This window comes from Elephas maximus, chromosome X (assembly GCF_024166365.1).
Source record: "Elephas maximus indicus isolate mEleMax1 chromosome X, mEleMax1 primary haplotype, whole genome shotgun sequence".
NCBI lineage: Eukaryota > Metazoa > Chordata > Mammalia > Proboscidea > Elephantidae > Elephas > Elephas maximus.
Window position 1 is genome coordinate 144,430,428 of NC_064846.1, and position 18,101 is coordinate 144,448,528.

General features: G+C 37.1%; 1 protein-coding gene across 12 annotated transcripts in view; it reads left to right on the top strand.

The window, feature by feature from the left end:
- The window catches only part of DMD (dystrophin), a 2,447,064-nt gene that overhangs the window by 1,191,043 nt on the left and 1,237,920 nt on the right, over nt 1-18,101 (top strand). For all 12 annotated transcript variants that reach the window (XM_049872854.1, XM_049872851.1, XM_049872858.1 and 9 more), the window contains one exon: nt 9,126-9,273. In XM_049872854.1, coding sequence (XP_049728811.1) covers nt 9,126-9,273 — 148 coding nt within the window. The remainder of the gene's footprint in view (nt 1-9,125; nt 9,274-18,101) is intronic.

An 18,101-nucleotide genomic window follows, 5' to 3' on the forward strand; every position in this document is an offset into this window, starting at 1 on the left:
TAATTCATTTAAAAAAAAAACATGTGAAACACTTAGGTTGCTGGAACAGTGCTCTGTAGTAAGAATTCAAAAGTGAATAAGGTATGTTCCTTTCCCTAAGAGGCTCACAGTCTACTGGGAAAGACGGCTTTATAAATACATAATTAGAACATGAAGTAGTATGCTAATAGAGGTTCTCACAGAGTGGAGGAAACTTGTCTTAGGGAGTAACTAATTCTGAGGGTGACAGACCTTAACGGAAGAAAGTGACATTATAGATAGGGTGGTCTTCTAGGACATAGCAAAAGACCCAGAGTAAAAATGGGTTTTGGATTGTTCTAAAAGATTTGGGGTATTCAGTGTTTTGAAGTGTAGTGTACATTGTGGGCTATACATTGTGGGCTATGTGAATGCACATGATGAGATCAAAAAAGAAAGGATGGTAGAGTAGACTATAAATTGGAGAGTTATGAGAAACTGGTGATATGGAGAGATGAGTTGGAATATGCCAAACAAAAGATATTAGGGCTTTCAGGAAAGGCCATGGCAGTGAGGCTAGAGGGAAGAACTCAAAGAGTCATTTCTGATTTAGAATTGATAAGATACAGAGATTGGCATGGCAGGAAAGAAAGGGGAGAGTAAAGAATGACCTCAGGATTTTTAGTTCAGAATTAACTAAAACTGAGAGTAAAGACTTACAAGAGAAAATAACAAACCATTGACACGTTTGAGGTTCCCATAGGAAGTTCTAGTGAGGATAGTCTAAAAGCAGCTGGAAATATGGACATAAGGTTCAGGTAAGCGATGGAAGCTCAAGCAATGTAGTCATCGGCCTGTAGATCAGGGGTTGGCAAACTACAGTCTGTGGGTCAAATCCAGCCTGCCACCTGTTTTTGTAAAATAAATGTTTCATTGGAACTCCACCATGCCCATTTGCTTATGTTTAGTCTGTGGATGCTTTTGCCTACAATGTCAGAGTTGAGTAATTGCGGCCAAGACTGGCCCACAGAACCTAAAATATTTATTCTCGAGCCTTTTAGAGAAAAACGTTGGAAAGTCCTGCTCGACATGTCAGTATAACTTTGAGAGTGAATTCAGTTCTATCAGAAAAATGTCCAGATAGAAAATCCAGGAAGTTCACCTATAATAACTGATTTTTTTTTTTTTGAGAGGAATACCCCATCTCCTTTAATCATGGCAAAAGAGTCCCCCTTATGACTGTAAAAAGGTCACATTAAGTGTTGATGTTGGTGAGAGAGTTCAAACAATTCTCTCTTTTCTGCTTGTTCGTGTGGCGATAAATGAAAAAGTTATTATGAGAAACAAGGGAAATAAATTCTGTTGAATTTCAGCAATGAAGAGTGGGAATAAAGGCATGAGAAGGAGTTCCTAAACTTAGGTATTATAACTGTTGTGAGAAACTTAAAAACAAACTACCATTTAAACTGGTTTGCAACCTGAGAACCAGACTTACAACCCATGGAGGATTAGGGTTCAGTAAAATAAACAGGGAAAATGTCAATCCAGAGAAGTGAAAGTACTAGCAATGGATATATTGAAAACAATAAAACTTAATGAGAAAGCAATCACTTTATGCCACACTGTTGTTTTCTTTACCTTGCTCTATAAATATTTCAAATTTTAAAATTTTTATTAACAATGAACCAGAAGTAGTGGACTGGGGGTCTGAAACGGGACCAAGACTTACCCTCTCTACACGCCCTTTTATTTTCCACTGTGCATTCATAATTTTGTTCTATGTATATGCCTTACCTAAAAAATTAAAATAAAACATCCTGCTTAGAACAAAATACATATATATGTGTGTGTGTGTGTGTATATATATATATATATATACATAGCCTATTTCAGACCATACACAAAGATGAAATCCTGGTGGATTACAGACCTAAATGGGAAGAAAAGCAAATTAAAGTTTTTTAAAATAAAATAAAGAAAATGTCTTAATGAATGTTGGGTAACGAATGATTTGTTAACAAGGACAAACAAAGCACCAACCACAGAGGATAAAATGATAAACTAGACTACATTATATATTAATAACTTCTGTATATCAAAACACAGTGTTGAAAGAATAAAGAGGCAAGCCACAGAGTGGGAGAAGATATGCATATAACTGAAGTGTGTGCATCCATAGTGATGAAAAATCCCTACAGACCTTTAAGAAAATAGCAGATAACCCAATCTGAAAATGAAAGAATGTCTTGAAAAGTGAAAATGGCCCAGGAGAACCACACTGCCATTTGGAGTGTAAATTTTAAGTAAAAAATGTAAACTTTCATTCGCAGCTATTTAGGAATGAAAACTGTTTGGCATTTTTAGTAAAATTAAAGATGTACATACCTCATGGGCCATCAGTTTCACTCCTAGGTATATTCTACATAAATGCGTGTGTCCATGTACTAGGCCACCACCCTTCTATCAGTTTGTCTTACTATGGTGGCTGTGTGTTGCTATGATGCTGGAAGCTATGCCACTGGTATTTCAGATACCAGCATTTTTTACCCATGGTAGACAGGTTTCAGCAGAGCTTCCAGACTAAGACACACTAGGAAGAAAAAACTGGTGATCTGCTTCCAAAAATTAGCTAACTCAGACCCTAAGGGAAACAGAATATTACTCAACACTTGGACTCATTTACTTTGAACCTATAATCAGAGGGACTGATTTCTGGGGAAGGACATAATGTTTGGTAATATAGAGAGGCAACGAAGGTGAGGGAAACCCGCAGTGAGATGGCTTGACACAATGGCCACAAAAATACCAACAATCATGAAGATGGCCCAGGACCGGACAATGTTTTGTTCTGTTGTGCATGGGGTTGCTATGAATAAGAGCCAACTCAACAGCAACTCACAACACACGCACCAGGAGACGTGTACAGAATGTCCATAGCAGTATTATACTAGAGCCAAGCAGGAAATAACCTAAATATTCACTAATGATAAAATAGATAATTTGTAGCATGTTCATACCAAACTCGTTGCCGTTGAGTTGATTCTGACTCATAGTGACCCTATAGGACAGAGTAGAACCGCCCCATAGGGTTTCCAAGGAGCAACTGGTGGATTTGAACTGCTGACCTCTTGGTTAGCAGCTGAACTCTCAACCAATGACTAAGCAATAACATGGATTAATCTTAACAGCATAATACTGAGTAAATGAAACCAAGCATAAAATAGTACATATTATATGATTCTATAAAGTTCAAATTCACCCAGGGGAATCTCAGAAGAAAGGCCGGGCAATCTACTTCTAAAAAATCAGCCATTGAAAACCCTATGGAGCACAGTTCTACTCTGACACAACATGAGTCCTCATGAGTCAGAACATACCTGACGGCAACTGACAACAGAGCACCGGGTTTGAGGAAAGGGCAAGGGGAGTTCCAGTCTTGGGAGATCTCCTTAGAGTGAGTCAGGCCCTACAGAAAAATTCTCTAACTTCATGACATGCTTAGTTTTTTTTTACTAAATAATTATATTCCTGGAGCAGCAAGGGAGAGGAGGGTATATGACTTGGGGCAGATAACTAATCTAACTTTTATTTATTAGCAGCAGTGTGTACCATGAGACTTTAGCCAAGATCCCTTCCACTCACCACATCAAAGATGAAATATGTAAGAGAAAATAATCAACAACCCCAGTGCTGAGTTTGCAGACCTAAGTATAAAGCCACAATGGATATGTCATAAGGCTACTAGGGTGTTATTTATTTAAATCTATTTCACAGAATTGAGCACCACCTTAATGGCCTGAAAGTGTTAACGTATGTCCCAAAGTACCTAAATTACTCCCTAAATGTAATTTATGCTCTAGAATAATCTGACTAACTTGATTTAGAACAGCAGGAAATAAGTTATGCTGCACATAAATGAAGCAGCAGTGTAATTTTAAATACCGCTTGCATAGTGAATGAGAATTTTAATATTTGCAAAATTTTAAAATCACTTGATTTATTATCCATGTGTTTATACTGACATTTTTTATCCTTTATTTAGTTGGGTCTATATTTCCTCTTACTGCTGAGGGACCGGAGGACACTTTTTTCCCCCTAGACATAATATAAAGGGAAAAACTTGTATTTATTGGCCTGAATGCTATTTTGAATGTCTCTGTGGGTTTCCCTGGTGCCATAGTGGTTAAGTGCTATGGCTGCTATCCAAAAGGTCAGGAGTTTGAATCCACCAGGTACTCCTTGGAAATTCTATGGGGCAGTTCTACTCTGTCCTATAAGGGTCGCTATGAGTCAGAATCGAGTCAATGGCAATGGGTTTGGTTTGGTTTATGGGTTTCTAGTTGGTGCTGTCTTTTTCTTCACTCATGGACAGTTCAATTAATGGAGCATAGTGACTGAGCAGAGATTAAATTTATAAATGTAACACTGTAAAACCAGTGAAATATATATATATATATATATATATATATATTCATTCAGAATTTTCCTTGGTGGGGAAAAGTTTAATTTTATATGTAGTCATGATAAAAAATGTAATTTTACGTAGTAAATTCCAGAATGGATTTAGACTCTGCTGTTAACAATGCATATTAAAAGCTGAAAAGTGTATGTTAAAATTTTATGTGATGCTTGAAATGAAATTGAAAGTATTATTACTCACATTAAATTTCATCACCTGTAAGCACATGCTTTTATTCTTTAATATTTTGTTTGAATAGAGTTACTTATTTTAACATTACTTTTAATAATAAAATTAAATCAATTTTATAGTGTTCAAAGTTATGCATGCTATATCAATAGCTATGTAATTATGTATTTACCAAGTGACAGTGTAAGTCGTTTATATCAACTCATAAAACTGCAAAGTTTGGGGTTGCAGGAGTTAAGAAGAGAGCGAAAGGGACGGAGGACATTCAAGCATATGGGATTAATGTGTAAATTCACAAAGGCCTGAAAGAGCAGCAGGGGTTGGGGAACTGCAAACAGCCTTGTGCGATTGCCAAGCCCAGCCTGCCTCACAGATTGACAGGCCTTTCTCCCACAGAGCCACTGGGTAGCTCTGAATTGCCAACATCTCGGTAGCAGCCAAACATTTAACTGTTGTGCCAGCAGGGCTCCTGTGGGCCTGGAACAGCAGTGTAGATTGGGACCCCAGGCCCTCAGCCTGTTCCCTGTTCCCACCTCCAGCTCTGTTGTGCACAGCTGTGGGTACTGTAATCAACTGTATGAAACTTTATGTTTTTGTTTTGTTTCCTCTGGGAGAATTAAGAGGAAATATTTTCACCTGTGAGGGAGAAGAGAGATTGGGTTTGAAGGAGTGTTTGTGGGATCTGGTCAGGGATGGTAATTTGGTGCAGAAAACTAATTTAACTTTTATTTATAGCACCAGTTTGGACCATGAGACTTTAGCCAAGATCCCTCCCACTCACCAGTCAAAGATGAAATATGTAGGAGAAAATAATCAGCCCCAATGCTGTGTTTGCAGACCTAAGTATAAAGCCACAATGATATGTCATAAGGCTAAAAACCGAACTGAACACCCATTGCCGTCCAGTCAATTCCAACTCATAGCGACCCTATAGGTCAGAGTAGAACTGCCCCATAGGGTTTCCAAAGAGCAGCTGGTGGATTCAACCTGCTGACCTTTTGGTTAGCAGCTGAGCTCTTAACTACTACGCCACCAGGGCTCCAAAAGGCTACTAGGGTGTTATTTATTTAAAACTATCCCACAGAATTGAGTGGTGAGTGGTGCAGGGACATGTCAGTGGAACGTGGCTGAGATTGGAAACCTTACGGGTACGCTGCAATGTGGAATGAAGAGTGGGTATTTACGGCAGTGATGTCGGAGAAGCAATCACCTCCTAGTAGCTGAAAGTATTGGCAAGAGGGTGGTTGGTTAGGAAAAAGAACAAAGTTAAGGGAACTGATAACTGCTACAAAAGTGGAATGGTAAATTTTGACCAAATGGTCACGCCTCTGTGCTCTGGTTTTGGTAACTGTTTGCCTTTGAGTTGAATCCCACTCGTGACGATCCCACGTGTGTCAAAGTAGAACCCCGCTCCATAGGATTTTCAAGTACAGGGTTACCAAGATTGAACCATGCTAAATTTGCTCCATAGTTTTGTGGATGTTCCTTCAACAGCAACTCTTGAACTAAAATGATACAAGTGGCTGTAAGATATATGTAGTGTACAATTTTTTTTAAAGGAATAAACTCTTTAGATGTATTGTCATTGTGTATTAGATACTACTGAAAATATGTGAATGCTAAATTATTAAATACACAAAAAATCTTCAGGATCATTTGTTGCTGAGGTATATATTATGTTTCATCAACTCTAGCATGCTAGGGATTATTGAAGACAAAATTCTTATTTTTAAACTAGCTATACTTAGAGACTGCCTTTTTTTTTTTTTTTGGCTGCTATTGGCTATCCATTTTTTCCTCCTACCAAAATACTGTCTGTTTTAGATTTTCGTACATAATAAAGAAAAAAAGAAAGAAAAAAAGTGAATGTAATGCCTGATGGAGTGTAGTGTGCATGTAGATGCAGAATTAAATCTTTGAAATATGATAAAGAACAAGAGAAAAGGGGAATAAAAACTTCTACAGCTGTCACCTCCAATTGCTTAGGCAGTTAGAGGCTTCATCCTCAAAGAAATCCCAGCAAAAGGTCAGGTAAGGCAATGGAACAAAAATCCCCTTTCCATCAGGTCAATTCCAACTCATAGTGACCCTATAGGACAGGGTAGAACTGCCCCATAAGGTTTCCAAGGCAGTAAATCTTTAAGGAAGAAGGCTATCACATCTTTCTCCCACGGAGCTGCTGGTGCTTTCAAACCTCCAACCTTTGGGTTAGCAGCCAGCGCTTTAACCACTGCACCACCAGGGCTTCTAGGCAGTGAAACAAGCAAACAAAAAAAACCCATTGCCCTCAAGTCAATTCCGACTCATAGCAATCCTATAGGACAGAGTAGAACTTCCCCATAGTTTCCAAGGAGCGCCTGGTGGATTCAAACTGCTGACCTTTTGGTTAGCAGTGGTAGCACTTAACCACTACACCACCAGGGTTTCCAGGCAGTGGAACAGAACCATTGAAATCAGAGCGATCTGGGAGAATCTCCTCTCTGCCTGTTACCTTTTGGCAAGTTAATCAGCCTCTCGGTTTCCTCCCATGGAAAATGGGAAGAATTTTTATGTTGCAGGAGTGCTGTAGGATTCAGTGAAATGGTATAGGTAAGGGGCAGAGCCCAATGCCTAAGTTATAATAGCTGCTCAGTAGAAGTGAATCGTAGTCCCTTCCCAGAAAACCAGTATGGAATTGTGGCATTATTTCAGTGCTATATTTATTTAAACTTCCTAAATGAAGGAGCCCTGGTGGCACAATGGTTAAGTGGTTGGCTTATGGATTTTTGAAGACAGAATTCTTATCTTTAAACTGGCTGTATTTAGCAACCAAAAGGTTAGTGATTCAAACTCACCCAGCTGCTCTGAGGGAGAAAGACCTGGTGATCTGCTTCCATAAAAATTATAGCTTAGAAAACTCTATGGGGCAGTTTCACTGGTCACTTGGGGTTGCTAAGAGTCAGAATTGACTTGAAGGCACTCAAAAACAAATGGGGGTAAAGGTCTAAGAAGATGTCAACATTTTCAAAACAATAGTCCATTGTTTCTTAAGAGTAGAACTTGGAGAACCTTGACAGACTACTGAGGCAGCCCCACAACCAGAAACCTGCAGGATGGCTTCTGGTTTATTGCTAGCCGATTCTTGTTTTTCCAGACCCCAGGAGACCTGGCAGACAGATCATAAACCCTGTGTAAGACTTCAACCTGACCTGAGAACAAGTGGATTTCTTAGCTGCACGTTAGAATCACCTAGGGTGCTTAAAATGCCCAAGATACAGATTTAAGTAGTCTGGAGTGCCCCCAACCCCCATCATTGTTTTTGTTTTGTTGTCATCTCTTTATGTGATTCTTAAGTGCAACTGTCTTAGGGTATACATAAAGTCCTGTTGTTGTTGATGTGTGCCATGAAGTGGATTCTGACTCCTAAAGACCCCATGTGACAGAGTAGAACTGCCCCATCAGGTTTTCTAGGCGTAATCTTTACAGGAGTAAATCTCCAGGCCTTTCTCCCTTGGAGCCTCTGGGTGGGTTCAAACCACCAAACTTTTGGTGAGCAGCCAAGCACATGCTTAACCTTTGTGCCACCAGGGCTCCTTATAAAGTCCTGGTTCATATCATTTCTGCCTCAGTCTCTTCTATGATCCAAAAAATGATCAAATACTGCTCCTTAACATTCTTTTCATAGGAGGTGTGAACATATTGCCTTATACAAACTTCCTTCAGCCTTCCAATTAAAAATGTTAGTGGATACAATAAAACAAGAAAGCTAAATGCGGGCAATGTTCATCACCAGATTTAGCCTAGCATATCAATTTGTTGGTTAATTGCTTATATCTGAAGCTACATTGGAAACCCTGGTCATGTAATGGTTAAATGCTACAGCTGCTAACCAAAAGGTCAGCAGTTCAAATCCACCAGGCGTTCCTTGGAAACCCTATGGGGCAGTTCTACTCTGTCCTATAGTGTCACTGAGTCAGAATTGACTTGATGGCTATGAGTTTTGGGTTTTGGAGGCTATGTTATAAATTACATCTGTAATTTATGCCTGAGTATCTTAATGAATAGACTCTTTTGGATCGAGAGTAATATTGGAACTGATAGCCTTTATGAGATAATCTGATTTTGATCAAAAAGTAATTTGAAATTGAATGTATAGCTGCCACATATTTAACAAATTGTAATGTTATACTATTTCTAAGTTCCTAGAATTTAAAAATATTAAATATGATCATCATATTAAAAATGCTAACCTTCCAAAGTAGTTGTCTTGGTCTTTGTTTCAATCAGGAAATAGGTTCACATGTAAAGGAAAAATCATAGCCTTTTATTTTAAATCATCACTCCTATTCAATATTAATTATTATTTCTGTTACTGGACATTGAAGTCTATAAATGAAAGAAGCTATCAGAATCAAATCCTTATCATGGAAACCAATATATATATATATATATATTATATATATTTTTTTATATACTATGTCCATATAATTTGTTTTATATAATCTATGTCTTTTTCTTTATTCATATTTTTTACCTCCAGGCAATTTGACAGATCTGTTGAGAAATGGCGGCATTTTCATTATGATATAAAGGTATTTAATCAATGGCTAACAGAAGCTGAGCAGTTTCTCAAAAAGACACAAATTCCTGAGAACTGGGAACATGCCAAATACAAATGGTATCTTAAGGTATGTTTTTTTGAGATTTTTTTTTTCTAAATTGTCTTTATCTTCACCATGATTCTTGACCACTTAACTTCCTTAAGTTCACGTTATGAAGGATGATGCAAATTTATAATTCCTGACTTTTATTGTCATCACTACACATAATAGAACAGCATCATAATGATCATGTCAGGAAACTCTGCTTTGGACTTTTTGTGTCAAGATGAGAATTAACTTAGACATAGCTGGTTAAAAATCTGACGAACTACAAAGGGATAATTGAATCTGTGATATGGAGAAGCATTTTACAACAGGGTGCACTGTGGCTTTGGGGAAGTGTGTGTATTTGCCTTATGTTGGAACCTATTTTCCAGAAGGAAAACTTGTGGTATACTTAGCAATAATGTAGTTGCTAGAAATATCCATCATGATAAAATTATAGTTGTTTCCTTAAAGACAATTTCTGGTGATGTAGCAATATTTTTTTGTATATTTTATTGACAAAATGTCTTCTGAGATAGTCCAGAGGCCAAAACAATGCAGAGCTAATTGGTGGTAGTTATTGATTTTTTTACGGCTTACGTTAATAGAGATGCAACATATGGATTATAACCAGTGTATGGTTTAATTTCAACTTGCTGTGTCTTTTGAGCATGCAGATAAAGGTAAATTAGATCGTGGAGGATATAATTTAAGGTATAGCATATATTGTTGAGGTATAAAAAATATTTTACTTATTAAACCAAGGCCTGAGTAGTTTTGAAACTTTTTTAGCTCAAATTGTTCAAGTAGCAAATTTCAATCAAGTGGATTTGAATTGCAGCCGATTTTTAAAAGTCAGAAAATTCTGAGTAAAGACAGATAAAGGCAAAGAAAACGTAGTTTATTAAATAGCTTAGATATTTCAAAATCCTGGATTCATAAAAGCAATATCATATTCAAGTACACAATTCACCATTTTCAATTTTTTTGCATAGCTAATATGCCTTTTGATATTAAGGAATTAAGCACATAAATACCTTGTGTATAATAAGTAAACACAGAAAATGAATACTTTAAAAGTTTTGTGTAACTTTATGTATATCATTCACACTTGTATACACAATCAGCATTGGCATTTGAAGATTGAGCAAATTCATGGATTTCTAATCTGCCATCATATAGCAGATACATATTTTAATAGTACTAAATGAATTTTGAGCTAATACAGTAACACGAGGGCTCTGCCTGAACCACAAAATCGTATTAGGGTAGTATAAAATGTTCTGGGGAGATGTATAGACCTCTCAACATTTCCAGAGATATCACACACAAGGTAGTTATTTCTTTTTAATCTGTAGTTTTTGTTGTATAGTTGTTTTATTGTATAGATATTTTATAAATTTCTTATTATATTGTATAGATATTTTTTATTGGATAGATACATTCCTGTATTGTGTGACTTTTTCCACAAATACAGGCATGCATCTATACCTCCGTTCTACTCCCCATATGACAGATATTTTGGTATTGATTTTGACATATATTTCAGGTTGGGTTCCATGAGAAGCCAATTCTGAGACGTAGATTAGCATGCAGGATGCTTATTAGGAAGTGCTTTGGGGATGAAACAATTTGTTTATGATGTGCCTTGGTATAGTTTTCTTCATGTTTCTTGTGCCTGAGGTTTGTTAAGCTGATTGGAACTGTGGATTTATAATTTTCATCAAGTTTAGAAAAAATTCAGTCATTATTATTTAAATTATTTTTCTTCCTCTTCCCACCTTTTAGGGACTCTGATTATACATATATTGGTCTGCTAAAAGTTGTCATAACACTCACTGATGTTCTGTAGATTTTCTTTTCATTCTTTTTCTTTCATCTGTGATTCATTTTAGATGATTATTATTGTCAAATTTATTAATCTAATCTTCTGAAAAATCTAGTCTGTGGTTAATCCCAGCCAATGCATATTTTTAATCTTAGACATTGTTTTCATCTCTTAGCACTGTGATTTGTGTCTTTTATATTTCCCATGCTTCTACCAACCTATTCAATCTTTCTTTTACCTTCTTAAAAATATAGAATAAAGTTACAGTAACTTATATTATTGTTTAGTAACTCTATCATCTTTGTCATTTCTAGGTTGGTTTCAACTGAATTATTTTTCTCCTAATTACAGGTGTTATTTTTCCAGTCTCTTTTGATGTCTTAGTTATCTAGTGCTACTGTAATAGAAATACAACAACAAACAGAAATTTATTTTCTCACAATTTAGGAGGCTAAAAGTTCAAATTCAGGGCACTGGCTCTAGGGGAAGGCTTTCTTTCTCTGTCAGCTCTGGAGGAAGGTCCTTGTATCTTCTGAGCTTCAGCTCCTGGGCGATCTTCCTGTGGCTTGGGATGCATCTTCCCCCATCTCTGCATTTTTAGCTTGCTTGTTTAATTTCATTTATATCTCAAAAGAGATTGACTTACAACACATCCTGTACTAGTCCTGTCCATTAACATAACAAAGACAACCCAATCCCGAACGGCATTATAAACAAGGCACAGCAGTTAGGATTTACAACACATATTTTTGGGGGGACATAATTCAATCCACAACATCTGGCAATTGGATTCTAATACAAAACAAAAAAACCCATAGGGTTTCCAAGGAGTGGCTGGTGGATTCGAACTGCTGGCCTTTGGTTAGTAGCCCAAGCACTTAACCACTGTACCACCAGGGTTCCAACTGAATGCTACACCAAAAACAAACAAACAAACAAACCCATTGCTGTTGAGTGGATCCCAACTCATAGGAGCCCTGGTGGTGCAGTGGTTAAGAATTCAGCTACCAACCAGAAAGGTCGGCAGTTGGAATCCACCAGCTGCTCCTTGGAAACCCTTTGGGGCAGTTCTACCCTGTCCTATAGGGTCTCTACGAATTGGATGCTAGACAGTGTGAATCTTAACTTGTGGAATGCTAGGTATTTTTATATTCATATAAATATCCTTGACCTTTGTTCTAGGACACGGTTAACTTACTTGAAAACAGTTTGATCCTTTGGGGTCTTTTGAATTTTGTTAGATGTGGTCAGAGCAGTTTAAGTCTGCAGCTAGTTTTGTCCCACTTCTGAGAAAAATCCAACTGAGTACTCTCCCTGATGTTGTGTGAATTATGGGATTTTCCACTGTGGCCCAGCCATATATGACCTCCAGTGATTGTTCCCTTTAATCCATTTGGGTAGATCTTTCCCTAGCCTTAGATAGCTTTCACATCAGGGCTTCAATTTATTTTTGCATTTCTAACAAATTCCCAGGAAGTTATACGTAAGAATCACCTGCCAATCTTGTTAATATGTAGATTCTGACTCAGTATATCTAGAGTGGAAATGCAAATTCTCAGCAGAGGTTCCAGCCAGAATGCCTGGGTCAAAGCCCTGTGTCATACATGCATCAGCTGATCAGCTCTCAGCTGAAGACTGGAAGGGATCTCTTTGCAGATCTCCAGAGTTCTTTCTCTGTGTATCTATTGCTTGTACTCTGCCCTGTGAACTCTAGCCACCTTGGACTCCTTAGGGTGCCAGTTCCATTCCTTCAATGCAGGGAAGCCTTCAGGCTTTCCATAGATTTCCTCTTCCTTCTCCATAGCCTGGAACCCTCTCCAGACTGTAAGCTGGTGCAATCATAGGACTCACCTCATTTGTTTCCAGTCTCTCAGGATCACTGTCCTTTATTTCCTGGTATTCAATGTCTTGAAAAATGTTGTTTCAAATATTGTGTCCATTTTTTTCTAATTCTTCGGGCAGGAGATTAAATCTGGTCCCTGTTATTCTAACTTGGCCCAAAAAAGAAGTCAAAAACAAATGACTTTGTTGTCATTTGATTTTCTAATATATTCACTGCTATACAGCCTAGTGACTATATAATAATTTTGAATGACTAGAGATTTTCCAAGGGTCTTCAGTTCTTGTCAGTGTAGTTTAGTTGAAGTTGAATAACATCTTATCAAAACTTCTCTCCTTTATTAGAACATTGGAAAGAAGATGGCATAGAAATTCATATTTTATTTATTCTAATGTTTCTCAATGCATATATGAAATAATAAGGGGAATTCTGTATGCCCAAGAAGAAGTTCTTCAGGTTAAGGGGCTATGAATGATATTAAAAATCCAGTAAACAGTTAAGGTGTTTCATTCCTGGTGATCGTAGGTCCAAAATCATGAACATGCACCTGTGTTTGCATGCATTTGCATGCACAAACACAAACATACATGCACAGCCAATATGCCTAAGGTTATCTTTCCGTTCGAGGTAAGGCTGTGAAAATGTGTCTAGTAAAACACTGTAAGCCACCTGCATGGGTAAGACAAATTTAAAATTTGCCGATATCAGCTACCTTGGCCAACATCAGCTGTTGATTGACTAAGAATGAATACAAGCAAGAGTTTACATTTTTCCTAAGAAATTATTTTAAGAAACAGAATGTAGATGGTGCTTGTTATCAGCAGACACATCTGCTGCCATGAACCAGTAAAGGTTACTCTGAGGAAAATCGATCAAGCCATCCATATGCTAAACAAATATTCATTAAGGCTACATTGGAGTTTGAGGGCTCATCATATGTACCATATTCAGCAGAGATATCATTTCTAGAAATGAAAAAAAAGTACGTTTTATGCTTATCCATATATATTTCTACCAAACTTCTTTTATTTCATTCTATTTATCATTTTCACTTTTAGAAAGAGAAATCCATGCCCTCACTTGGTGTTGCCATTCAATATAAAGTGACCCCTAATATCAGAAAAATGATCTGGTTCCGTGCAAAGCGATTATGTTTTGTGTGTCACAGAGGAATGATAAAATTATGAATTAATATTTTTCAAGATATTCCAAAACAATATCATGCCTCTATAGGGAACCTCTTTAAGGATATCACATTTTTTACATGAGAAAATATCGATCATGTTATATGCCCTAAAAATAGGTTTGTTAATAAGTTTATTTGTTTATTCACATTATTTTATTCATGTTTATGCATTCACTCAACAAGCAGTTATTGAGTGCATATGCAAAGTTCTATCATCCTCCAAAATATTGACATGTCACTTTCAACTGTAATAGAAGTTTAGACGATTTCTTAAGAGGTTGGATTCCAGACTCAGAAGGCTTGGATTCAAATCCCAATTCCTTTAGCTTAATATCTACAGAATCTTGAGAAAGTCTCTTAACCTTCTCCATGTCTCTGCTTGTTCATCTCTAAAATGGATATAACAATGAGATGTGTATAAATCACTTAGTATAGCATTTACCACAAAATAATTATTCATTATATATAAGTTCTTAGATAACTAATCACTCTTTATACGTTTCAGCCCATATCTATAAGAACCAAAAATTATTTACTGAATTGTTGGTCCCAAACATCTGAAATGCAGAAAAAGCAATCTGAGAATTTCACTACCCCCCTCCACTTTTTTATTTTAAATATTTATGACATTTTCTCAAAGTATCGCTCTTGGATTAAGAATTGAGGCAAATTCCAATTCAGCCAAACACATTGCCCTCAGATAGCTGACACTTCTGCCTACTCGTTTTCTAACTAACAAAAAGAAATGTTAATGGGAGTTTTCATTGGAAAAGCTTAGTGCCATGAAGTAAAGCAATGAAAATAATGTTAACTCATATAGTGATCAAGTGAATGGTGTGCTATCAAGTCCCTTGAGTGAAATCAGGAAAGGGGAAATCATAAAATACCGTTATATTTAGCTCTAACATGTTCTTCTAGACTAGAAAAAGATGAATTTTAAACCATGGGTTGCTATTTAGGTGGGACTGCAAATTCTTGAAGTTGATGGTAGAAATGATAAAAATCTCCATTAGATTAAGTATTTAAAACAGCTGAGTATTCTCCCTATGACTGGAAATGGAGCCTGTTTGTTTTATGGAATAATGTTGCTTAATGAACCATATTCAATATTAACAGTACTTTCTCAAGAATGGTTCCATGAGCAAGCGTGAGACCTTGAAACTGAAGAACTTTCAGTTGAAATCAATCTGTGGAAGTAAACAGAAGTGTGATTGTTTAGATGAAACATTTTTAAACCTTAATGAATGCTAAGCAAACACGGGATAAAACGGCAATGTGTTATCTCGTCATGCGTTAACTGCCGTTTTCAGGCAAAGAGGTAGCCTTGTTAATGTTAATTAGTTTTCTAGCATACGCTACAGTGTTGCTATGTTTTACCGCCCCGTAATTTGTATTGTGCAGTAGATGTGCAATATATTGATATACATTGCTGTAAATGAATTCAGTCAACAACTATGCCTATTTATGATGTAATAATAAATCTTAGTTCATTGTGTTGAGGATATTTAGGTCAGCATGGATTGAATATGCAATATTGTAATGTTCATGTGGTCCCACCGTCAACTCTTAAAAAAAAAAAAACTTGTTTAAATGAATGTTCTTGTTCAGTAAAATACACTTTCACTTTTCTCAAATAGGAAATTTGTATGGAGAAGGGGAAACTACAGATTAACCACTTAGTTATAGCATGAAAATCTTCCTGTGATCTCTCAGATAGGGAAGGAATAGGAGGAAAAAAAGGCAAAAGTGCCTTTGAGATGGGAAGAGAAGGCAAAGAAAGACTAGTCCAAGAATGTCAAAGACAAGTTTAGCTGCTCTTCAGTTCTGCCTAGACTTGGTAGTGATTGGAGCAAATTCTAATGCAGTTTGTACAGGACCCGATTCTTAAGAGTTTAGATTCACAAAGCACATTGGAGTTGGGATAACTCCTGTCCCAAAGTTTGAGACAGACGAGTCCAAGAATAGGGTCTCTTGCTCTTACTGGAAATGTGCAGGTTTCTAATTCTTCTCACTACTATGCCTACAGCTTAGAAAGTCCTCAAGTAACAGGTGCTGCCATTAAAAAGCCATTGGTTTGCCCAGCAATGATAAGCGCTACAGAGAGTGAGTTTTTGTATTTTTATTTGGCTACACCTTAATACCTAATTGGTTACCTACACCCTCAAAGGACACGATAGGAGATAACCGACTTTTATGGATTAAATCAAAGGCTATCTAGAAAAAGGCATATGGTATAAAAGACCAAATTGGATACAAATATGTTTTCTACACAGTCAGTTTTACAGTGCTGATTTTACCAGCTGGCTGGTGTATTTGACGGCTTCTTAACAGCCACACTGCTGGGACTCAAACGCTGATAGAAACTTTGGTGGAAAAATCACTTGAGTAAAAATTTCTGCCATCTGTTGCCCTTCATTGGGACACCAATGTTAAAAACGATTCCTACCATCATGCTGGTCCTTTATATTTCCCTAGCAGAAATAAAATCTCATAGGACTTTGTCTTGTGGTCAGGAAGCTATCCTGCTTTCTGTAATTAGAGGACATAGACTAACATAACAAAATCATTGTGAAAATTTACTACTAAGAGAATATGTCTGCAGTCATTGGCTTTAGGGTATGGCAATGCATAAGTATGGGGATACATTTTGAAGTGAGCTTTTCAATGTTATTGGCTGGGAATGGCATGAGAATTTAGTCCCTTGGAGCCCTGGTGGCTCAGTGGTTAAGAGCTCCGCTGATAACCAAAAGGTCAGCAGTTTGAATCCACCAGCTGCTCTTTGGAAACCCTATGGGGCAGTTCTACTCTGTCCTATACAGTCGCTATGCATTGGAATCAACTTGATGCCAATGGATTTGTTTGTTCATTTATTTTGGCTAATACAGTAAACAGTTGGGCACTTCATTCTTAGCATACGTTGTTGGCCTTTTATTGCTGCTTAGAAACTCCTCTACAACTTCTTGGCTCATATGCATCTTTTCAGAAGTAGTAAATATCAGATTTATTGGGAGTTTGGCAGAGTGCAGAAGTTCAAAGAGGGGCCCTAAATCATTGCCCATCAAATATGTCTTTCATAAAATAAGTATATTAAATTAATTGGATAATTTCAATGAGTTGTTCTTGAAGTTCTGTTGTCCAGCATGGCAGGTTTAAGAAGATGATGGATTGCTGTATGTTATTGGAAAGAAGCAAGGACAAAACCTATAACTTACTGTAATCACCGCAGCAATAAATAACTGCTTGAAATGAATGAAAAGTGTGCCATCCCTTAGGGAATCCCTGTTCTTAGAGTAAGAAATTATCAAGAGAGTAAGAATCTATAAAAAGAAAAAAAAACGAAGTATACCAATTTCAAATCCCACATTGAAAAAAGAAAGCTGCTCACATAAACATAGAAGCAATGAGAAGCAGAAATGATTGTTTAATGAAATCTAAGATGAGTGCTCATATAAGTAGTTTTCATGAAATGCGATACTTTGCAAGGAGGATGTTCTAGCCACACTGATCTTGCCGCTTCTCACACACCTTCTTTCTATTCCTCCTAATGCTTATTCCTACCTCACATACTTTAAAACTTGCTTTTCTCTTAGCCTCAGGATTCTAATCTACCTTCAGTTCCTATGCCCTGTATCCCAATCGCCTCCCTCTCAACATTTTGTACACTTCCCTTTATATATGCCTTGCTCTAACGTCATCCTGTTGCTGTTGTGTGCCCTTGATTCTGATTCATAGCAACCCTATAGGACAGCATAGTCCTGCCCATAGGGTTTCCTAGGCTGAAATCTTTAGGGGAGCAGATTACCAGGTCTTTCCCCCATGGAACTGCTGGCGGATTCGAACTATGGACCTGTTGGTTAGCAACCGAGTGCTTAACCATTGTGACACTGGGGTTTCTTCTCATCTTCTTAGACCCACCTTTTGTAACCTCCCTATCTCAAAGAGAACACACACACATTTACTTCCTCTCCAACTTCCTGCTTTACTTTCTTCATAGCAGTTTTTACTTAATGAAATTG